The sequence below is a fragment of the Neomonachus schauinslandi genome, chromosome 5 (genome assembly GCF_002201575.2).
Source record: "Neomonachus schauinslandi chromosome 5, ASM220157v2, whole genome shotgun sequence".
Classification (NCBI taxonomy): domain Eukaryota; kingdom Metazoa; phylum Chordata; class Mammalia; order Carnivora; family Phocidae; genus Neomonachus; species Neomonachus schauinslandi.
Genome location: NC_058407.1, coordinates 51,412,676 through 51,437,068, shown reverse-complemented (window position 1 = coordinate 51,437,068; position 24,393 = coordinate 51,412,676). Strand labels below are relative to the sequence as shown.

Sequence of the window (24,393 nt, the reverse complement as noted above, 5' to 3'; positions counted from 1 at the left end):
CTGGTAGCCTTTTAAAAATTAGTAATTTCCCATTATGTCATTAGATGAGAAAACCATTCCTATTTTACTTACATTTGATTAGTTAAATCAAGTCAAGCTTAAAATATTAGCTTCTGTGTTATTGTTATAAATGTAACACACGTCTGCCTACATACCTTAAGAAATTTTAGGTAATGGGAAAGATATGAAGAAAGTTAAAATGACTCCTGGTAATCCCACTGTGTATCTCTTAACAGACCTCTAGCTTTTTTTGCCTTGTTTGAAAACAAGGGAAGGGTGCCTGGATGGCTCAGTCGGTTAAGCATCTATCTTCAGCTCAGGTCGTGATCCCAAGCTCTGCTTGGTGGGGAGTCAGCTTCTCCCTCTCCTTCTGCCTGCCGCTCATGCTCACTCGCGCTCTCTCTCTCAGAAAAAAAAAATAAATGTTTAAAAACAAAACAAAACAAGGGAATACCATACTTTACTGTCTTACAAACTTCTTTGGTGAATATATTATAAATATCCTTAAAGTTGAAATTCATCTACATGTCAAGTTATTTAGTAGAAATGAAATTGCTAGGTCTTAGGTGCATTTGAAATATAGAAAGGTACTGCCAAACCTTCCTCCACAGAAGTCGTGTGCATGTTTTAAAAGATCTTCATTGGGCGCCTGGGTGGCTCAGTCGTCAGGCGTCTGCCTTCGGCTCGGGTCATGATCTCAGGGTCCTGGGATCAAGCCCCGCATCGGGCTCCCTGCTTGGCGGGAAGCCTGCTTCTCCCTCTCCCACTCCCCCTGCTTGTGTTCCCTCTCTCGCTGTGTCTCTCTCTGTCAAATAAATAAAATCTTTAAAAATAAAATAAAATAAAAGATCTTCATTGATTAGAAAAATATTTTGAGGGGCGCCTAGGTGGCTCACATAGTTAAGAGTCTGCCTTGGGCTCACGTCATGGTCCTGGGGTCTCGGGACTGAGCCCTCTGTCAGGCTCTCTGCTCAGCGGAGAGTCTGCTTCTCCCTCCCCTTCTCCCACCCCCTACCCCGCTCGTGCTCCCTGTCAAATACATAAAATCTTAGAAAATAAAAATATTTTGATAAGCGAGTATAACTTTAGGAAAACTAATAAATTATTGCTTACTTTTTAACAGCTTCCAGTGCTCTCAGATCAGCAAAAAGCTAATGTAGAGGTAATTGACTTCTTTTTGCCTATGAACCGATATCAGAATCTGTATCTGCAGTCTGTCTCTTGAAATACAGCTTAATTTCAAAGTATATCAAGTTAGAGGAAACTGACAAAAGACATTTTATTCTTAATTTTAGGCAATCATGTTGGCCGTTATGAAAAAACTGACTTACGATGAAGAATATAACTTTGAAAATGAGGTAAGAATTTTACATTAGGGAGAAATCAGTTTTAATTCATTACTTACTTACCTCAAGTTAACATTTTAAGTTTTGATTATTTTAGAGTCCTTTAAAACAAAGAAGTATTTGAACAATCACTCTTGTTTATCATTGACTTCAGCCTTAGGTGAAATTAATAGAAGCTTCATAAGCCTTCATAATACCTTCAGAAAATACCTTTTTTGGTATTTTGTCACTTTTTAAAACACTTTGTAGCATTGAACTTTGTAAAATATTGACAGTATCATTGGTGATCATATCTCTGTATTTAATAAGAGTGATGAGTTGAGGCCAGGTCAGTGGACCTCAGATCATAAGTGTCTGTGGAAGAGTGGGAATGGGTCACTTAACTCTCTGGACTTGTTCCATTTATAAGTCTTGTCCAGGGTTGCCAGTGAGTCAGTTTATCCTCAAGCACAAGGATCATCAGGTGCTTTCTATCAACTCAAGCATCGCTTATACTGTTTTGCAACATGCTAAGTGTTCAGTTGCCCACCTGAGGCATTCAAAAACTTTGGACTGTAAAAAGATAATGGTGATGATAACCAATGCATTATGCACTTACAAAGAGCCAGGCTTGTTATATATATCTTCATTCATAAGGTATTACAAGAAACGAAGAGTATGAATAAGGTGGTGAAGTTTTCATAAAGCCCAACGTGAACCCATTCTGGCTCTAGATTCTTGTCCTTAACCTCCTCCCTATACTGTTTTTGGCTCTAGGCTTTTTGAGATGTAGGGCTGTGTTCATAAATGCTTATTTGTGGGCAGTAGAGGAAAGGCTACTAAACATATTAAGTTTTTCTGTGTAAATAAATGTCAATGAAAAAAGCACGTATTAACTTTAGAAATGCAGAAAACTATATGAAAACTAACCATTTACATGAATTTTAAGGTCTTTTAAATTTTAAAATAAGAATTTTAAAATATATCTTAGGGTGAAGATGAAGCCATGTTTGTAGAATATAGAAAACAACTGAAGTTATTGTTGGACAGGCTTGCTCAAGTTTCACCAGAGTTACTGCTGGCTTCTGTGCGCAGAGTTTTTAGTTCTACACTGCAGTAAGTTTGTTACTGTTTTTGTAACGAATCTGCCTCTTTCCTTTTCTCTGTGTTGATGTTCTACAATAAATGAATCACATAATTTACTAATCTTTGTTACTTATTAAGATTTTATATGTATCTCTGAAGCAATGCACTTGTCTCCATTTATCTTTTTTTTAATTCCAGTATAGTTAACATACAGTGTTATGTTAGTTTCAGGTGTACATTATAGTGATTCAGCAATTCTATACAATGTTCATTGCTCATCATGATAAGTGTGCTCTTAATCCCCCTCATCTATTTCACTCATCCCCCCTGCTCACCTCCCCTATGGTAACCATCTGTTCTCCATTGTTAAGAGTGTTTTTTTGGTTTGTCTCTCTCTTTTTCTTCTTGGTTCATTTGTTCTGTTTCTTAAATTCCACATGTGAGTGAAATCATAGGGCATTTGTTTCTCTGACTGGCTTATTTCCCTTAGCATAATACACTATAGCTCCATCCATATCATTGTTATCTCCATTTATCATGATCCTTGTGGGGAAACACTGCTCTTTGGAATGTAAACAATGAAATGGATCACATCAGTTATTTCTACTTTTGTGGTGTAAATTTTGTTGCCTGTTAAAATTAATAATTGCTGGGCGCCTGGGTGGCTCAGTTGGTTAAGCGACTGCCTTCGGCTCAGGTCATGATCCTGGAGTCCCGGGATCGAGTCCCGCATCAGGCTCCCTGCTCGGCAGGGAGTCTGCTTCTCCCTCTGACCCTCCCCCCTCTCATGTGCTCTCTCTCATTCTCTCTCTCTCAAATAAATAAATAAAATCTTTAAAAAAAAAAAAAGAATTCACTAAAAAAATTAATAATTGCTATGACTTTTTTTTTTTAAAGATTTTATTTATTTGACAGAGAGAGACACAGTGAGAGAGGGAACACAAGCAGGGGGAGTGGGAGAGGGAGAAGCAGGCTTCCCGCCGAGCAGGGAGGCCAATGCGGGGCTAAATCCCAGGACCCTGGGACCATGACCTGAGCCGAGGGCAGACGCTTAACAACTGAGCCACCCAGGAGCCCCAATAATTGCTATGACTTAATAATTAAAGAGACTTTTGTTGGTGTTATATGAAATGTTTATATTCAGATCTCACATATATATTCTCTTTTGGTAGGAATTGGCAGACTACACGTTTTATGGAAGTTGAGGTAGCAATAAGATTGCTGTATATGTTGGCAGAAGCTCTTCCAGTATCTCATGGTGCTCACTTCTCAGGTGATGTTTCAAAAGCTAGTGCTTTGCAGGATATGATGCGAACTGTAAGTATACTACAGATAATTTATTTTGAACATAATTTTCTGTTTTCACTATAAGCTAGTGGGAGTTCCTTAATTTAGCATCTGTTAATACTGGGGCATTTTGATGTTACAATGAATAAGGACAGATTTCTTAACTTTTTCCTGCCCAGTTGGTAACATCAGGAGTTAGTTCCTATCAGCATACATCTGTGACATTGGAGTTCTTTGAAACTGTTGTTAGATATGAAAAATTTTTCACAGTTGAACCTCAACACATTCCATGTGTACTAGTAAGTATCCATTTATTCTCCGTTTCTGGTGGGGGGGTGGATTTCCATGTATTTCAGCTAATGAGCAGATAGGATTCTGTCTTTATAACTTTTCCCAGAGCCAGAAGCTCTCAGAAACTCTTGAATATACTGAAACCAACCCCTCCTCTATTTTTTAAAATGGACAGTTTCTGGCTTAATCAGTCATCTAAAACAAGTCCTCAGGGGCCTGTTGGTGTCCTTAAGGATTACTTATTTTATATACCTGGCTCCTGCCATTCAGGAGCTAAGAAGTAAAATTTGATGTGAACAAAAATACATTGTGACAATACCAATAAAAATTTTAAGTAAGTGCAGAAATAGTGAGTGACTCTGTTTCTTTAGATGGCTTTCTTAGATCATAGAGGTCTGCGGCATTCTAGTGCAAAAGTACGGAGCAGAACTGCTTACCTGTTTTCCAGATTTGTCAAATCTCTGAAGTAAGTACTAAATGTCAACTGTTCTGTTTACTTTTTGTTTTTAAGATTGTTAAATGAGACCTATAAATTATTTTCTAAAAGCCTGTGGTAGATTTGGGTTTTGTTCTAAGGCTTTTTATTAGGTTTTCTTTTTAGGTATCATGTTATGACTTCTTTTACTGTTCATTAGCCAGGTTCATCACTGCAAAATGATTTGTTTGCATACTTTTATATGTAATACCTGTCATCACTAATGACATTAATTATTTAACTAACAGTTTTATTGCTGTGGATTACTCTATGGCTTCTTTGAAATTCTAAAGAATATATTTCTTGGAAATAAATTTTTTGACCTTTCTGTTTTGTATTGTTTTTACTAGTACCATTTTCTTGGCATGAAAACTACTTGTTCTTAGGTATATAAGGTTGTAATTTTTTAAAATCCTAGCTTGTCTTAATGATTACATCCGACTAGGTTAGAATTGAACCTTTTTTTTTAGTTCCATCCTTTTTAAAAGGGAATTTGGTATTTTGAGCACAGTGGTTTACATAATTGTGATTTTCCTTTTTTGCCTTTATTCAGTAAACAAATGAATCCTTTTATTGAGGATATTCTGAATAGAATACAAGATTTACTAGAGCTTTCTCCACCTGTAAGTATCTATCTTTCCAAATTACAGATTTTCCCCAAGTATCATTGATGCCACACATGCCTTTAGCCTTTAATGCTAATGCCTTGTGGGCAGTTTTCTTAATGGTGGATGCTGGTGGCAGGGATGAGGGATTTTATACAAGGATTAGTTAGTTCTGTTTACCAAAATTCTGTTGCGATTAGCAAACAAAGCATAGTAATAGAATTAATAAAAATGGAGGGGCGCCTGGGTGGCACAGTCAGTTAAGTGTTTTTCTGCTTGGGTCATAATCTCAGGTTTGTGGAATCGAGCCCCCCATCGGGCTCTTCACTCAGTGCAGAGTTTGCTTGAGTTTCTCTCTCCCTCTCCCTCTGTTCCCCCCCCCAAATAAATAAATAAATCTTAAAAAAAATTAAAAATGGAAAAGAGTTGACTGATAAATTTGGCAGAGTGAGATATGGTCTGCTCTCTCTGTTAAATGCTGAAGTAGTTTATGGAGAAGGAAAAATTCAATTTCTAAACTATTTCCTGTTTAGTATAAGATCATATTAGCCATTCGAAGTGACTGTTACCATTAGATTGACTTTTGGGGGGGTAATTTAAGGCTTTGGGTAAAGGTTAAATGCTAGTTGATATTTTGGTATTCATTTCACAAGAAATATTTAAGTTGAGATACTTTGTAACTATGTTTTAACTTCTACATGTTTTTGTATACTGACATTGACTCATTTTTTTCATTTTGTTAGAATTGCTACTAGAGCAGCCACTTGAGAAATGTTAAACATAAAAATACTTTTATTCTTTTAAGTAAATATTAGTATTTAGAGTATAGTGGTTACATAATTTCACTGCATGAAAGATTACTAATGAATTATATGGTTAAATTATTTTTGCATATTACAAAAACCTATATATTAAAGTATTTCATCTGATTAATGCCAATTTTCCCTGGCAGTTCACACTGACCTATAAGACTTAGGCATTCAGAAAGTCCTCATGCACCTGGGTGGCTCAGTCCATTAAGCATCTGACTCTTGATCTCAGCTCAGGTCTTGATCACAGCGTTGTGAGTTCAAGCCCGGTGTTGGGCTCCACGCTGGTATGGAGCCTACTTAAAAAGGAAAAGTACTATTTAGCCATATTATCCTATCAATATTAGAAGTTTTTCATGTTTTTTATACCATTCATATAAACAAGGGCTTGTACTATACCCATAATCTCTTTTTAGTATAAAAAAAGGTTTTGTTCAAATTGCTTTTACCAGATGTTGTCTGCTTAATAGGGTTTTGAGTATCCATTTTTTAAGTTCCTTATATAGCTACTTTATCTTTGTGTTCTCAACTGCTACAGGAGTAATTAGTCTTAGTGGTACTGAAATGCTTTAGCTACTTTTATATAGGGACATGCTTCTTTTAATAGATGAGGATTTTTTTTTTTAAAGATTTATTTATCTTAGAGAGTGTGAGTTGGAGGAGGAAGAGCATCTCAAGCAGACTCCCTGCCAAGCGCAGATCCTGTTGCGGGGCTCGATCCCACAACCCTGAGATTATGACCAGAGTCTAAATCAAGAGTCAGATGCTCAACTGACTGAGCCACCCAGGTGCCCCTAGATGAGGTTTTCATTATATAAAATCACCACATAATTTATGTTGTAAGTCTAGATTTTTTTTTAAGATTTTATTCATTTGAGACAGAAGAGAGCATGAGCAGGGGGAGTGGCAGGCAGAAGCAGGCTGCCCACTAAGCAAGCAGCCTGATGTGGGACTTGATCCCAGGACTCTGGGATCATGACGTGAGCCGAATGCAGACGCTTAACCTACTGAGCCACCCAGGCGCCCCTCAAAGCACCTTTGTACATCTCATTTTTATTCTCGTAACAGTTTGTACAAATAAGATTTTTACAAAAGAGAACAAGTTAGGGGCGCCTAGGTGGCTCAGTTGGTTGAGCGACTGCCTTCGGCTCAGGTCATGATCCTAGAGTCCCAGGATCGAGTCCCACATTGGGCTTCCTGCGAGGTGGGGAGTCTGCTTCTCCCTCTGACCCTCTCCCTTCTCATGCTCTCTATCTCTCATTCTCTCAAATAAATAAAATCTTTAAAAAACAAGAGTGAGAACAAGTTAGAAGGCTAACTAAAATTTTCTATGATAATTTGCAAAGTTTTATCAAGGGTAGAATTAGACCCATGACCTTTTGACCTCGAATTCAGTTTTCTTTCCATTATATGGTCCTAGGAGAAAATTTGTTTTTTATAAGTACTTGATCTACTTTTTAATAATGCGTTGATGTGATTATATCTCCTATTCCTATTGGACTTACTGTGCTTAAATGAGAGGAACTGAAGGAACAATGATAAACACCAATAGGACTAAATTTCTTTCTAGGAGAATGGTTACCAGTCTTTGTTGAGCAGTGATGATCAGCTGTTTATTTATGAGACAGCCGGAGTGCTGATTGTTAATAGTGAATATCCAGCTGAACGGAAACAAGCCTTAATGAGAAATCTTTTGACCCCACTAATGGAGAAGTTTAAAATTCTGTTAGAAAAATTGATGCTAGCACAAGATGAAGAAAGACAGGCATCACTAGCAGACTGTCTGAACCATGCTGTTGGATTTGCCAGGTGAGTGTGATTATAATTACAATTGTAAATTGAGTGTCTGTGCACACACAGAACCATTTACTTGGATCTTTTAGAATTACACACACACATCCATGTTTTGAAAACTGAATTGTCGAGAGAATTATCTAAACCTTTCTTCTCTAAATCCAGTGAATTAGAAGATTTGGCTGAAGAAGGGAATAGATCACATAATATTCTGCATTTCTGGTTTGACAACTGTCTAAATCCTTAACTCTTCTGACTTCTTTAGTATAAATTGATCATGTATTTAGGGGGATTAGCTGAAAAGTTTTTTGTTTTTGTTTTTCAAAAGATTGTATTTATTTGTCAGAGAAAGAGAGCACAAGCAGGGGGAGCGGCAGGCAGAGGGAGAAGCAGGCTCCCCGCTGAGCAAGGAGCCTGACGGGCTCAATCCCAGGACCCTGGGATCATGACCTGAGCCGAAGGCAGATGCTTAACCGACTGAGCCACTCAGGCATCCCTAGCTTGAGAGTTTATATAAACAGTGATATATTGGGACATCTTTGCTCAGTCTTGGTACTGATAAAGTCTTGAGGCTTCTTTTTAGCTCTCTCATTGTGTCCTGAAGACTACCCAAGCTGTCTTTTCTTTCTCTCTGCCCATACATTTTATTGGCAAACAATAACAGTATGGAAGTTGTAGTAATTGCTAATAAGCTGCACAAAGAAATTGCTGTATAGAATACTTCAGTGCAAAAGCTAATGTTAGGTCGTATAAATAACTTGATTCTAAGGATTTTTTCTAAATTTAAATCCGTAGTTTGCAGATTGTCTAGTACAGCCCAGTCGTAGCAGTGGGTTTTTTTTTCTCTTTTCTGCATACTTCATCAGTAGGATTTTAGTAAAACATTTAGGTGGGTTCTCATTAGAAGGCTTATATTAATTACCTCTCACTCATTTAATTTGAACCCTTTCTGGAATGGCACCTGGAAGCAATAGTATATAAATAACCATATTAGCGAAAGATGGAAGCAGTCATGTCATAGAAACTAAATAATTGGCTCCTTAGTTTTGTCGATTGTGTAATTGGTTATGCATTATTTTTCATTACTCCATAAAACTTTTATTAAAGCCTAAAGTTAAAACTAGTTGCCTGATTTTGCTTGTGTAGCCGAACCAGCAAAGCTTTCAGCAACAAGCAGACTGTGAAACAGTGTGGCTGTTCCGAAGTTTATCTGGATTGTTTACAGACATTCTTGCCAGCCCTCAGTTGTCCCTTGCAAAAGGATATTCTCAGAAGTGGAGTTCGTACTTTCCTTCATCGCATGATTATTTGCCTAGAGGAAGAAGTTCTTCCATTCATCCCGTCTGCCTCAGAACACATGCTCAAAGATTGTGAAGGAAAAGACCTCCAGGAGTTCATTCCTCTTATCAACCAGATTACAGCCAAATTTAAGGTACCACAGACCTATGGGCTCAGAGAATCTCCTGACTGACAAATTAGATCTATTGATCTTTAGATACATTTTGGCATTTGCCCTTGGGTTTGTTTTTTTTTTAACCTAAGTCACTTGAGGGCATGGAGTATAGATATTGTTGTCCTCTCCAGTGTCTAGCACACTGCCTGACACATAGGCCATGTTGAATGGTTGTTTTAATCAAAACAAACCTTATCTGCCCTGTGCAGAAGAAAATAGTCTGCTCTTTTAGAAAAGCAAATGAAAGTAGCATCGAGGACTAAAATATCTTGAGGTAAATAAAAACTTGTAACTTGGGTGCCCAAACAGGAGTTTGAAATTCATTCATTGTATTAAAGTCAGTTTTATTGTACAAGGAAATGTAAACCAAGTATAAGCTGGCTGATAAAAATGGCTAACGCATAGTGCTTTCTGTTCAAAATCCATTTTAAAGCCTTTTTTTGTACATTAATTCATTTGATCCTCCTAACAGCCCTAGCAAGAACTGTTGTATTTTATAGACGAAGAAATTGAGACCGAGAAATTAAGCAATTTGAATCGAGGCACAAAAAGTCTTGAGAGCCCAATCATATAAATTCTACTTGTAATTTAGCAATAGAATTCATTTTTTGATAATTTAAATTTAAAAATATTCTATGGTGATATTCAATTGTGAAATACATCTGAATCCCTATTATTTTAACCTGAATCTTGAACTGTAAGAAATGAGTTGAACTTAACAATTTTGAAGATTTCAATAATGTATATGCGTAATAACAGATTTTTGTCCTAATACTGGTATTTGCCAACAGGATTATGCAAATATATATCCTAACTGGAAACACTGGATAAAGGCTTTATGTAAAATGTGGTTTTCTAAGCTTCATATTAATATTTATCTTTCACATTTCTGAAATAATTTTTGTTTTTTATCTTCAGATACAGGTATCTCCATTTTTACAGCAAATGTTCATGCCTCTACTTCATGCAATTTTTGAGGTATTGCTCCGACCAGCAGAAGAAAATGACCAGTCTGCTGCTTTAGAGAAGCAAATGTTACGAAGGAGTTACTTTGCTTTCCTGCAAACTGTCACAGGCAGTGGAATGAGTGAAGTCATAGCAAATCAAGGTGGGACGCTGAGATTATCTGCTTCAGGCCTTGTAGCCGTTGTATGTCAGTATGAGCAAGAGCTAGTTGAAGTAAATACCAAACTTTTAAAGTGGTTGTATGTTTGCCTCTGGGGTGACAGTTCGTTATCATCAAGGTGGGAATCAATTTCATGTAGAGGATCTACCTTAAAATTAATTTGTATTCAGTTCCCTTTTTCCTAGGGCAGTATTCTTTAATTGATTCCTCAGTAGTATAAATAGCATGGTGGCAGCTTGCCAGAATTGACCTGACAGATGAGTCTTACTGGCCAGTTTGCTATTTTGAAATTAAAAATAAATGGGACTGTATCGATCAACATAGAGAATTTTGCTATACAAGAAATCCAGAGGGCAAAATAACATGGGACTAGTTACTTTTCAGTGTTTTATGCTTAAAATTTAGGAGCCAAGTTAATAAAAATTGAGGGATCTGGGATGCCTGGGTAGCTCAGTCAGTTAGGCGTCTGCCTTTGGCTCAGGTCATGATCCCGGGGTCCTGGGATCAAGTCCCGTGTCGGCCTCTCTGCTCAGCAGGGAGTCTGCTTCTCCCTCTCACTCTCCCTCTGTGCTCTCCCTCTCTGTCAAATAAGTAAATAAAATCTAAAAAAAAAAAAAATGAAGAAGAAAAAAAAATTGAGGGATCTTACCAATTCCATAAATGCTTTTGTCTTGTTACACTACATGGAGTGAGAACTTCACATTCTACAAAGCCAGCATTACCTTGATTCCAAAACCAAAGACCCCACTAAAAAGGAGAATTATAGGTCAATGTCCCTGATGAACATGGATGCAGAAGTTCTCAATAAAATCCTAGCAAATCAAATTCAATAGTACATTAAAAGAGTTAGTCACCACATTCAAATAGGATTTATTCCTGGGTTTCAGGGGTGGTTCAGTATTTGTAATACAGTCAATCAGTGTGATACACGATATTAATAAAAGAAAGGATAAGAACTATATGATCCTGTCAATAGACGCAGAGAAAGCATTTGACAAAATATAGCATCTTTTCCTGATAAAAATCCTCAACAGTGGGCACCTGGGTGGCTCAGATGTTTGAGCTTCTGCTTTCTGCTGGGGTCATGATCTGCATGTCCTGGGATCGAGCCCCATGTCGGGCTCCCAGCTCAGCGGGGAGTCTGCTTCTCCTTCTGCCTCTCCCCCTGCTTGTGTTCTCAATCTCAAATGAATAAATAAAATCTTAAAAAAAGAAAAAATCCTCAACAAAGTAGGGATAAAGGTAACATACCTCAACATCATAAAGGCCATATACGAAAGATCCACAGCTAATAGCATCCTCGATGGTGAAAAACAGAGCCTTTCCCCTACGGTCAGGAACAAGACAGGGATATCCACTCTCACCATTACTATTTAACATAGTAGTGGAAGTCTTAGCCTCAGCAATCAGACGACACAAAAATAAAAGGCATCCAGAATGGCAAGGTAGAAGTCAAACTTTCACTATTTGCAGACAACATGATACTCTATGTAGAAAACCTGAAAGACTCCACCAGAAAATGGCTAGAACTCATATAGGAATTCATTCAGCGAAGTCACAGGATATAAAATCAATGTGTAGAAATCTGTTGCATTTCTATATGCCAATAACAAAGCAGCAGAAAAAGAAATCAAGGAATCAGTCCCATTTGCAATTGCATCAAAAACAATAAGATACCTAGGAACAAATCTAAAGAAGTAAAAAATCTATACTCCGAAAACTATAAAACACTTATAAAAGAAATTGAGGAGGACACAAAGAAATGGAAAAGCATTCCATGCTCGTGGATTGGAAGAACAAACATTGTTAAAATGTCTATATTGCCCAAAGCAATCTAGATATTTAATGCAATCCCCATCAAAATACCCCAGCATCTTTCACAGAGTTAGAAAAAACAATACTAAAATTTATATGGAACCACTGAATAGCCCTGAATAGCCAAAGCAATTCTGAAAAAGAAAAACCTGGATGGAGGCATCACAGTTCGGGATTTTAAGTTATATTACAAAGCTGCAGTCATGAAGATAGTATAGTACTGGCATAAAAACACACATAGATCAATGGAACGGAATAGAAAACCCAGAAATGGGCCCACAACTATGTGGTCAACCGATCTTCGACAAAGCAGGAAAGAATAGCCAATGGAAAAAAGACAGTCTCTCCAACAAATGGTGTTGGGAAAACTAGACAGCCACATGCAGAAGAATGAAACTGGACCACTTTCTTACATCATACACAAAAATAAATTCAAAATGGATGAAAGACCCAAATGTGAGACGGGAAACAATCAAAATCCTCGAGGAGAACAAAGGCAGAAACCTCTTTGACCTCAGCCATAGCCACTCCTTACTAACACATCACCACAGGTAAGGAAACAAAAGCAAGAATGAACTATTGGGACGTCATCAAGATAAAAAGCTTCTGCACAGCCAAGGAAATAGTCGACAAAACCAAAAGACAATCGACAGAATGGGAGAAGATATTTGTAAATGTCTTATCAGATAAAGGCTAGTATCCAAAATCTATAAAGAACTTAACAAACTCAACACCCAAAGAACACATAACCCAATTAAGAAATGGGCAGAAGACATGATGAGACACTTTTCTAAAAATGACATCCAGATGGCTCACAGACACATGAAAAGATGCCCAACATCAGTCATCATCAGGGAAATGCAAATCAAAACCAGATGAGATAACCATCTCACACCTGTCAGGATGGCTAAAATTAACACAAGAAACAACAGGTGTTGGCAAGGATGTGGAGAAAGGGGGACCCTCTTGCACTATTAGTGGGAATGCAAACTGGTGCAGCAATTCTGGAGAACAGTATGAAGGTTCCTCAACAAGTTAAAAATGGAGCTACCCTATGATCTAGCAATTGCGGTACTAGGTATTTACCCGATGGATACAAAAATGCAGATTCGAAGGGATCCATGCACCTGGATATTTATAGCAGCGTTATCAACAGTAGCCAAACTATGGAGAGAGCCCAAATGACTGATGTATGGATAAAGAAGATGTGGTATATATATACACAATGGAATGTTAGTTTACCATCAAAAAGAATGAAATCTTGCCGTTTACAATGACATGGATGGAGCTAGAGTGTATTCTTAGAGTGTATTCTAAGTGAAATAAGTCAGAGAAAGACAAATACTATATGATCTCACTCATGTGGAATTTCAAAAACATGAACATATGGGAATGGGTTAAAAAGGAGAGAGCAAAAGAAGCTATAAAAGACTCAACGGTAGATAAACAAGGTTGATGGAGGGAGGTGGGTGGGGGATGGGCTAGATGGGTGATGGGTATTAAGGAGGGCACTTAGTTATGAAGAGCACTGGGTGTTGTATGTAAGTGATGAATCACTGAATTATATGCCAGAAACCAATATTGCACTGTATGTTAACTACCTAAGATTTAAATTAAAACAATCATAACTTAAAAAAAATAAATAAAAATAAAAGTGAATTACCCAAAAATAAAAATTAAAAGAAACAATGAGGCGTGCCTGGATGGCTCAGTCAGTTAAGTGTTTATGATCCTGGAGTCCCAGCATCAAGCCCCATGTCAGACTCCTTGCTCGGAGGGGAGTCTGCTTCTGCCTCTGCCCCTCCCCGTGTTCCATTTCTCTCTCTCTCTCTCTCTCCAATAAATAAATAAAATCTTTTAAAAAAAGGAAAAGAGGGCGCCTGGGTGGCTCAGTTGGTTAAGCGACTGCCTTCGGTTCAGGTCATCATCCTGGAGTCCCGGGATCAAGTCCCGCATCGGGCTACCTGCTCAGCAGGGAGTCTGCTTCTCCCTCTCCCGCTCCTCCCTCTTGTGCTCTTTCTCTCTCTCACTCTCTCTCTCAAATAAATAAATAAAAACTTAAAAAAGGGGGCGCCTGGGTGGCTCAGTTGGTTAAGCAACTGCCTTCGGCTCAGGTCATGATCCTGGAGTCCCGGGATCGAGTCCCGCATCAGGCTCCCTGCTCGGCAGGGAGTCTGCTTCTCCCTCTGACCCTCCCCCGTCTCATGCTCTCTCTCTCTCTATCTCATTCTCTCTCTCATAAATAAATAAAATCTTTAAAAAAATAAATAAATAAATAAAAATAAAAAATAAAAACTTAAAAAAAAAAAAAGGAAAAGAAACAATGAAGTGAGTGCTTCAGGTTGCCTTTCTAGTTCTTTTTAAAATTAAGCTTAGGGCACCTGAGTGTCTCAGTCCATTAAGTGTCGGACTCTTGGTTTCGGCTCAGGTCATGATCTCCAGATTGTGAGATGGAGCCCCACGTCAGGTTCCCTGTTCAGTGGGGAGTCTACTGGAAGATTCCCCCTCCCCCCACTCATGCTCTCTCTCTCTCTCTCTAAAATAAATAAATCTTTAAAATTAAATCAAGTTTTGGGGCGCCTGGGTGGCTCAGTCATTAAGCGTCTGCCTTCGGTTCAGGTCATAATCCCAGGGTCCTGGGATCGAGCCCCGCATCGGGCTCCCTGCTCAGCGGGAAGCCTGCTTCTCCCTCTCCCTCTCCCCCTGCTTATGTTCCCTCTCTCGCTGTGTTTCTCTCTGTGGTAAATAAATAAAATCTTTCAAAAAAAAATAAAAATAAAAAAAATTAAATCAAGTTTTTATTTCTCTTCAGGTGCAGAGAATGTAGAACGAGTGCTGGTTACTGTTATCCAAGGAGCAGTTGAATATCCAGATCCAATTGCACAGAAGACATGTTTTATCATCCTCTCCAAGTTGGTAGAACTCTGGGGTAAGAGGATTAAAAATAAATAAATAAAAACAAAAAACTTCATTCCACAACTTGTTTCCTAAGACCCGTAGAGATGGAACCCTAGCTCTAACTTAGGAGCTGGGAGTTAACTTTCTCCAGTGATAACTAATTGACTTTCTTTTTATACAAGATGAAAATTTGAATTCTCTTGACAGGAGGTAAAGATGGACCAGTGGGATTTGCTGATTTTGTTTATAAGCACATTGTCCCTGCATGTTTCCTAGCACCTTTAAAACAAACCTTTGACCTGGCAGATGCACAAACAGTGTTGGTAAGCACCTAGGAATCTTTGTTTGCCTTGTGTCCATCTTGTGTATTCTAACTCACAATTTCTTTAATGCCAGGTTGACTATATTAGTCTCATTGCCATTATTTTTTTAAAATTAATTTCAAATTAGGATTCATTTTTAAAAGGTTGATATATCTTCTGGACCTTTTGTAGATTCTTACTGAATCCTGATACTAAAGTTTAAAATATAAAATCCAACTCCTTCAACTTTAACAGCCTCCAACTCCTCTTTTTCTAGGACCATGAAAGGGTACATGATACAAGCACTCATTAAAACTTGATTGAGTTACTAATTTTCTACTACTTTCATTCTAAACTTTGCGCTTAATGGTTTTTTCTTAACCATTAAGAGTAACTTTTTTTTGCTTAGATGATAGTTTCCCTAAATCTCATTTTTTCAGAATACTAATGTCAAGCAGTGCCCTTTACTCCTTTACCCAAAACCTAGTAAAAACTAGATTTTATGATTTGATATACTGCATTAAGACAGCATTTTTGTATTTTTTCCTTTTTCTATCCAACCCACTTATTCCATATGCTTGTCCCTTTCCTTCCTCTGTCCTTTGTTTGGGAGTAATTGTTAATGAGCAGTGGCCAGGGAAATAAAGAGACAAGTGGGATCGGTAACCAAAAATTGAGTGTATTAAAAATCTCACACTTGTTTTTCATAGGCTTTATCTGAGTGTGCGGTGACATTGAAAACAATTCATCTCAAACGGGTAAGCCTTGCACTCTGTGCCCCTTCGTTTTCGTCGTAAATGCAGATTTGTTATGGTTTTAATTGTGTTTGACTTGTCTCGTTGCTGTATCTTTTGTAAAAGTTGATTTAGTCCTGTCTTTTTTGGATGTGAGGAAGGGGTTGAATGAAAGCGGTATCTATTACTGTCCTTTCTGTTTTGGGTAACAAGAAGTTTAAAATGTATGTTCATTTTGGTTTGACAAAGAATGCAAAAAATTCTAAAAAAGATCCACATTTCATGACTCATTTGGCTCTTCACAGCCAGATTTCCCCAAATTCTTAATATTATAAATGGTTAGAGTGCTTTGCTACTTTAGAATGTTTTGTTCTCCTTGTCAATCTAATCATTTGCAAAATTGTAAGTGATTCTGGGCTGAATCCAGCTGGTGAGTTGTTTATCTTGTACAGTATTTTTTAGTAACATGAATTTGATTGTAAACATTTAAAAATCAGGTACTGGGGCGCCGGGCTGGCTCAGTCAGTGAGCGTGCAGCTCTTGATTTCAGGATTGTGAGTTTGAGCCCCATGTTGGGCATGGAGCCTACTTAAAAAAATAATAAAATTTTAAAAATAAAAATCAGGTACTTTTTTTAAAAAAGAAAAATTCCTATCTCCAGCTTTTTTCAAAGCCAGGATGCCAACAAAGGATTCGCATTCCCACAGAGCAGCTTGCCCCACCCCCCAAAAAAGTATTCACCAGTCTCCATGCAGTCCACTCCCTCATTTGAACTTGAGTTTTTTTTTTTTTTTTAAGATTTTTATTTATTTATTTCAGAGAGAGAGAATGAGAGAGAGCACATGAGAGGGGGGAGGGTCAGAGGGAGAAGCAGACCCCCCGCTGAGCAGGGAGCCTGATGCGGGACTCGATCCAGGGACTCCAGGATCATGACCTGAGCCGAAGGCAGTCGCTTAACCGACTGAGCCACCCAGGCGCCCTGAACTTGAGTTTTGATTCTGATACAGATTTGAAGGGTTTTATGCCTACTATGCCAGGGTGAAGAGTATGTGGGGACTGGGGGGGGAGGGGAGGGCAGCAGGGGAGCTGTATAAAGATGAATTAAGTTTAAAAGTCCCCCAATATTGTTTTTTTTATTTTTATTTTTTTACAAACGCTTGTGTCGAGGGCTGACTTTCAATAGATGGCAGCGAGGGAGCTGCTAGTCCCCCAATATTTTTAGGACTTAGAATCGGGACACAATGTGTAAATAACTCAGTGTGTTAAGTACTTGAATAGAGATACGTTAAATTAGTATATCTATATTAAATGTAATATTGTGAGACTAAAGATGAGCCAGCAATTTTGCTTATGTTGGCAATCTAAGAAAGCCATAGGAAAGAAGTGGTTTTGGTTTTGGTTTTTGATAGGCCTTAGGACACATGTAGACTCATTGGACTGACAAGAGGAGCTGTCATTCTGGGCAAAGTTAAGCAGGTATATGAAGATAGAGCAGATGTTGCCTTGTGGATTTGATAGAAAATAATAGAATTATCCTGTTTAGCTGAAGTAGGGAGGTAGAAGTAATAGCTAAAAAGTAGAATAGGATTAGGTAGTAAGCAGCTTTGTGTTATATATGAAAAGTTGGGAAGTCAGTGGGCACTAGGGTTATAATTTAGTATAACTTGGAAGCATATTCAGAGAGCAGTTTGGAATATGGGTCTGAAGCAATTAGAACTAAATACTGATTTTGGAGTCCACAGTGTGTAGTCAAGGTGAAGTGGTAGGAATGAATGAGACTTTCTAAGACCAGAATAGAAAAAACCCTGGGTAAAGCAAGAGTCAAGAGAAAGCTAGAAGTAGAACCAAGAGGTACGAATGATAAGAGAAAAGACTCATAAGAGAGGATGCTAGAAAGTCAAGGAGGGGGCCGCCTGGCTGGCTTAGTTGGGAGAGCATGCAACTCTTGATATTGGGGTCGTGAGTTCAAGCCCCACGTTGGGCATAGGGCTTACTTAAAAAAAAAAAAAAAGAGAAAAGGTAAGAAATCAACTATACTTTAAATAAATAACTTACATTTCGCAGTGAAATGCAGCAAAAACAAAACAAAACCAAAAAACCCCCAAAATGTGAGAAGGAATGTAGAACAGATCTGAGAAGCTTTCACAAACAGTGCATTGTTAGCTCTTCTGAATTAGGAATAGCTTTCCTTTGAGAGGGCATTAAATTATGCCATAGGCCCATTGGGTTAGAGGGGCAGGGACCAGGGTGGAAGGAGAAACATGAATTCTTTGATTCAGGAGTATTATTAAACAGGAAATTCAAGTGTTAAGGCAGGGAAAAGTGCATTGAGGAGAGATGGATTGATATATTTTTTTTTTTTTATGATGATGATTTCATTTTGATAACTGTTACTTTCAGTTGGACCAGGGTTGGAGTCATCAACATATTAAAATCTTTAAATCAGACTCAGGTTTGAAAGTGAGGGGGGGGCGGTGTGTGTGTGAGTGAGAGAGAGAAGTACTGGATTTATTACATTTGCTTCAGGCCACTCTCTCAAACACATTGTTATAAGAAAACCATTTTCAAATTGTATCCTAAGTTCCTTTACAGCTTCTGAGAAGGGGCAGGGGTTTGGGATTAGTTTGTAGAATACATCTGCCTTCCCTCACGAAGTTTACTAAAAAAAGAAACAAAAACAGAACACTATTGTAATTTTTAGCATCTAGAAGTGCTAAAAGATGGCAGACAAGAGCAATGGTTTTAGAAATCAGATGACCTGCTTTTCAGTACAGATGAAATCAACAGCACACTGGGCAAATCACCCTATCTTTCTCAGTGGTTTCCTCATTTGGCTGCTGAATTCCTGTTCTATGATGGTCAAACAGGAAAAAGGGAGGTGTACTTTTATTGCTATTATCTCTTAACATATCATTTTGTTATTTCTTGCTTGTGTTTTAGTTTCTCAGGATGGTTACTACCCTATACTTGCCCAAAGGCTTCCCCTCATGTACCTGCAGACACCATATAATCTACCCAGGGGTAGATTGAACAAGAGCACCTCTGTTTGCTGTCTTCTTTCAGTGCTTGGAAGACTCTGGCTTTGTTACTTCCCTGATTTAGAAGAATATTTGTTTAATCTTCACTATATAATGCTAAGTAATGTTAACATGTAATGAATGCTAAACACTATTCTAAAAGCTTTATATTTCTTAACTCATCCACTCCTCACAGTAACTCCCATTTTTCAGGTGGGGAAACTCAGGCTCAGAGAGATTAAGTAACCTGCTCAAGTTACCAGAAATTTACCAGAGCCAGGCCTCAAACCAAAGCAGTCTGGCTCCAGACTATATTCTTTTTTTTTAAGATTTTATTTATTTATTTGACACAGACACAGCGAGAGAGGGAACACAAGCAGGGAGAGCGGCAGGGAGAGGGAGAAGCAGGGCTCCCGCCGAGCAGGGAGCCCAATACAGGGCTCGATCCCAGGACCCTGGGGTCATGACCTGAGCCGAAGGCAGACACTTTACGACTGAGCCACCCAGGTGCCCCTCCAGACTAATTCTTAATCACAATACCATATTGTGTTTGATGTATACATGTGTCATTCTAATTTCTTTTTATGCATTATTAATATCAAGAAAATAATTCAGTTATAATTATCTTTTGATTTTCAGGGCCCAGAATGTGTTCAGTATCTTCAACAAGAATACCTGCCTTCCTTGCAAGTAGCTCCAGAAATAATTCAGGTAAGAGCTGTCAGAGCAGATATTTCTCTTAATTTAATTAAAGAAATAGGACTATGTAGTTCAATCTAAATTTTGATTCAACAAAGTTAAACTGAAAAAAAGAAAAGAAAAAGTTAAACTGCATTCAACTTGATGTTTTACTATATACAGGATCACAGAGTTCAGACTTCAGGGGTATATGAAATTGAATGGGAGAAAATTATATTTTTATTTTCACTAACCTTTAACCAAAAGCTTAATTTCCTACCATTGTGTAGGTGACAAATCACAAAGCACAGTAGCATTCGCATTGCCTGTGACTTTGTCACCAGTAGAAATCACAGATTTTTTTGTGTCACATTAGTTGTTCCAGGGATCTCACAATACTGTTTATACTTCAAGATACTGAAATTGTGAGTTCTTAAGATACACCACCAGACCTTGTTATCTGAGTCAGTAAGTCTTACTATTCTAGTACATATCAAAAATACTTTTTGATAACCATAAGCCATTATAATTAGTTTTCTTTGTAATCCCATGTATTATAAATTTTAAAAAATGGGGGTGCCTGGGTGGCTCAGTCAGTTGGGCGTCTGCCTTCAGTTCTGGTCCTGATCTCAGGGTCCTGGGATCATGACATGAGCCGAAGGCAAATGCTTAACCATCTGAGCCACCCAGGCGCCCAGTAGATTTTTTTTTAATATTTTATTTGTTTATTTGACAGAGAGAGAGACACAGTGAGAGAGTGAACACAAGCGGGGGAAGTGGGAGAGGGAGAAGCAGGCTTTCCGCCGAGCAGGGAGCCTGATGTGGGGCTCGATCCTAGGACCCTGGGCCCATGACCCGAGCCGAAGGCAGATGCTTAACAACTGAGCCACCCAGGCGCCCCAATAATAATAGATTTAAAAAAAAATTCTAAAAGGAGTCCAGTAGGCTCCCCCAGACTGCCAAAGGGCACCACAACACACAAACCTACTCTGAAGATTGGTGCTAGGTAGTTTATTTTACATATGCCAAGCTTATCAATGCTTAATTTTTAAATCTGAAACTATATTGTGAAGTATCTGGAAAGCGATGTTACATTTTTACACTATTGCAGAGTAATTTTTTTAATGGCATTCAGTGATTTTCTTGGCGTGTAGTTATCCAGACTTGTCCAATAGCACATAGATCTAATTGAGATATCAGAGATGTTTTGTTGTTGTTGTTATTTTAAGATTTTATTTGACAGAGAGCAAGCACGAGTAGGGGGAGCCCAATGGAGGGCTCAATCTCAGGACCCTGGGATCATGACCTAGCCTAAGGCAGACGCTTAACGACTGAACCACCCAGGCACCCCTTAAAGTTTTGTTTTTTTGTTTTTTTTTTTTTAAAGATTTTATTCATTTATTTGACAGAGAGAGATAGCGAGAGCAGGAACACAAGCAGGGGGAGTGGGAGAGGGAGAGGCAGGCTTCCCGCCGAGCAGGGAGCCTGATGCAGGGCTTGATCCCAGGACCCTGGGATCATGACCTGAGCCGAAGGCAGACGCTTAACGACTGAGCCACCCAGGCGCCCCACCCCTTAAAGTTTTGATTACAAATCTCTCCATCAGATTCTAAGAATTGGTTCTTCACCAACAGTGTTTTTAAAAAGTTTTTATAATGCTATTTTATGAAAGACATTGAAAAAATTGGATGAAAACTAGGATAGATCTTGCATAAGAGTGATCATAAAACTCATTTTTAATGAATTTATGATCTCTTATTTCATGACATACCATCTTTAAAGGTATTAATGGATTTTCTCAGCTTTAATTTGTTATGTAAGTAATGTTTTAATGAAAGCAGTAAGTTACTAATTACTCACATGAGCTTAATGCCCATCAAAAATAGAAATATGCCAGATTGCTAAGTAAAGCAAAATTATATTTCTATCTAATAATTTGATTATAAAAAATAAGCATCCCCAGTTTTCCCTTTTTCATATGCCTTCTGACAACACTTTGCAGAATTCTGTTAGACTTAACCTCTTTTTCTTTTGGTCAAGCTCTGCTCAGTTACCACTCTTATTAGGTGAGAACAGTCAGAGCAATGTAGTTTTTGTCCTATTCTCCCTTCTCAGGCATGAGTCAACCTTGTTTAGGAGAGCCATGTTCTCAAAAGTGAAAGCAGCCTATATCTGACAAGTATTACATTTGAAAATGCCATAGAACCTTTTTTTGGTGAGAAACTATTCTAGGTGACTTTGATAAGTTATCATACTACTACTATAGATTTAAAGCAACTTAAATGCCTTTTGACAGATGAATGGATAAGTAAGATGTAGTATATACATACAGTGGGATATTATTCAGCCTTAAAGGACATCCTGTCACATGTACAACGTGAATGAACCTTGAGGACATTATGCTAAGTGAAATAAGCCAGTCACAAAAAGAGAAATACTGCATAATTCCACCTGTATGAAGTATCTATAGTCCAACCCTTAGGAACAGAAAGTAGAAGGGTGGTGGCCAGGGGTGTTGGGGAAGGGAAATGGGGGAATTGATGTTCAATGGGTATAGTTTCAATTTTACAAGATGAAAAGTTCTAGAGATCTCTCTGTTGCACAACAGTATGCATATAGTTAATGGTAAGGCACCGTACATACAAAAATGGTGGTTAAGATGGTCAGTTATATGTTTGTTTTTTTTTAAATACAATTCAAAAAAGAAAACTGTGGATTTGAATTACAGTGACTTTAATACAATTAGATTCATTCTCTTTCTCTCCTCCTGTCTTGACCCCTCAGGAGTTTTGTCAAGCGCTTCAGCAGCCTGATGCTAAAGTTTTTAAAAATTACTTAAAGGTAGGTATTTGGAAAACTTACATATCTTCGTACAACTAGGTAATACTTTAGAGCAGAGAGAGAATACATATTACAGGATACTATGTCATACTGTAGTCTTACCAATTATTACTTATTTGGGGATATCTTCTAAAACCTGCTTCTAAAAATCTATAGTTTTAGATGTTGTACTTCAGAGTTTTTTATAAAGCCCCTTTCAACTGAGTTCTTAGAAAAGATCATAAAAAGTGAGGTAAGCACAGTGTACATGCTTGAACATACTATGAAAATGCCAGTCAGTTTCCTTTTACAATTTGTGATATAATTAAATAGGAACTACAGGATTGAGACAGGTAATGTTTAAGAACATGTGCCCATATTGCGTTGAAAGAAAGGAGCTAAAAATATGAAAACAAGTATGAATTACTTGGTTATATCCTATTTTTGAAACTTCTGAATTGTAAAACGGACAGAAAGAATCCTCAGATTTGGCAGTCAAGGCTCTTTTTACATTCATAAATTGAGTGAATTTTTTCTTTTAAAGATTTTATTTATTTAAGAGAAAGAAAGCACATGGGGGAGGAGCAGAGGGGGAGGGGAAAGAATCTTCACCAACTCCACATTGAGTGTGGAGCCTGATGCAGGCTTGATCTCACAACACTGAGACCCTGACCTGAGCCGAAACCAAGACTGAGCCACCCAGGCGCCCCTCAAAGTTGACAAGAAGTACCGAGTGTTTATTTGGTATTCATATTTACAATTTAAATCCGTGAGGCAGAACTGTGTTGCTCTTATCCAGGCAGTTAGTCATTCATTACTCCATGATGGTTTTTTATGTAACAGGTACTATGCTAACTGCTACAGATAACCATATGAGTTACTTTTCTTGCTTATAAAGAGCTTGTGTTCTGGAAATAAAATTGCAGTGTGACAAGATGAAGAACTGTTCTTTGTTTCTATTACCTTCATTCAACAAATCTGAGGACAAAACACTATGCTAAATATGTTGGTAGCACGCGACTTAATGAATGACTACCTGGTTCTTTTGTCCAAGGCATTCAATAAAATTCATAAGGCAGGGCCTTTGCTGAGGAAATAAGTGTTTTATTCTTTGACATTGCTTCTATAACAACTTTCCTTGTCAGTTTTTTCCCGAGTACTAGTTTGTTCAGCTTAAACTGAACGGGAGTTTGTAAGAAGAATATTAGAAGTTACTGTTTATCATTGGGAACCCTCCCCACTCCCATTTTCCTATAAAAGCAAAGTGCCTGTGGAGGTAACAGTCTGTTAAATAACTGATCCAACTGGGTGAAAGGACTCACAAAAATTGTAACTCTCTATTAAAGGTATCTGTAACAGCAGATTCAGGTACAGTGTAGCAGGCTTGTGCTCCAAACATAGTAATTCATCCACCTGCATTTATAAAAAGTCTTCCTCCAAGCCCAACTTTTTTTCAGTGTGAGCATTATGTCCAGGATAGCACTGTTCTTGTTGGGAAAAGTGAAGTTCCTTCTTTTGTGCCTACTCTTTTTAGATGTGATTGATCCTTAGATCTTGCAGATCCTCTTCTCCTCACTCTCAACTTCCTCTCTGTCTCCACTGCTGCTACACTAGTGTGGATTTGGGTTCTCTCATGCCGATATCCCTTCTCTTGTAGTCAAGCTGAGCTGTTTGAAAACCCTGAACAGTCCTCTGAAATTCATTCCCCTTATACTTTTCATAAACCTATATTGTTGGCTAAAAATAAGTTCATGTGGGGTGCCTGGGTGGCTCAGTCATTAAGCGACTGCCTTCAGCTCAGGTCATGATCCCAGGGTCCTGGGATCAAGCCCCGTATCGGGCTCCCTGCTCCGCGGGAAGCCTACTTCTCCCTCTCCC

At 38.1% G+C, this 24,393-nt stretch overlaps 1 protein-coding gene across 3 annotated transcripts in view; it reads left to right on the top strand.

Moving 5' to 3' along the window:
- Positions 1–24,393, top strand: part of XPOT (exportin for tRNA) — a 177,562-nt gene that overhangs the window by 151,645 nt on the left and 1,524 nt on the right. For 2 of the 3 annotated variants that reach the window (XM_044915375.1, XM_021678685.1), the window contains 15 exons: positions 1,124–1,162; positions 1,296–1,358; positions 2,317–2,441; positions 3,584–3,728; positions 3,878–3,997; positions 4,361–4,455; positions 5,018–5,087; positions 7,449–7,687; positions 8,819–9,104; positions 10,044–10,233; positions 14,879–14,995; positions 15,172–15,287; positions 15,977–16,024; positions 19,657–19,728; positions 22,480–22,536. In XM_044915375.1, the coding sequence (XP_044771310.1) occupies positions 1,124–1,162; positions 1,296–1,358; positions 2,317–2,441; positions 3,584–3,728; positions 3,878–3,997; positions 4,361–4,455; positions 5,018–5,087; positions 7,449–7,687; positions 8,819–9,104; positions 10,044–10,233; positions 14,879–14,995; positions 15,172–15,287; positions 15,977–16,024; positions 19,657–19,728; positions 22,480–22,536 (1,782 nt within the window). The remainder of the gene's footprint in view (positions 1–1,123; positions 1,163–1,295; positions 1,359–2,316; positions 2,442–3,583; positions 3,729–3,877; positions 3,998–4,360; positions 4,456–5,017; positions 5,088–7,448; positions 7,688–8,818; positions 9,105–10,043; positions 10,234–14,878; positions 14,996–15,171; positions 15,288–15,976; positions 16,025–19,656; positions 19,729–22,479; positions 22,537–24,393) is intronic. The other variant, XM_021678687.1, reaches the window with a different exon arrangement.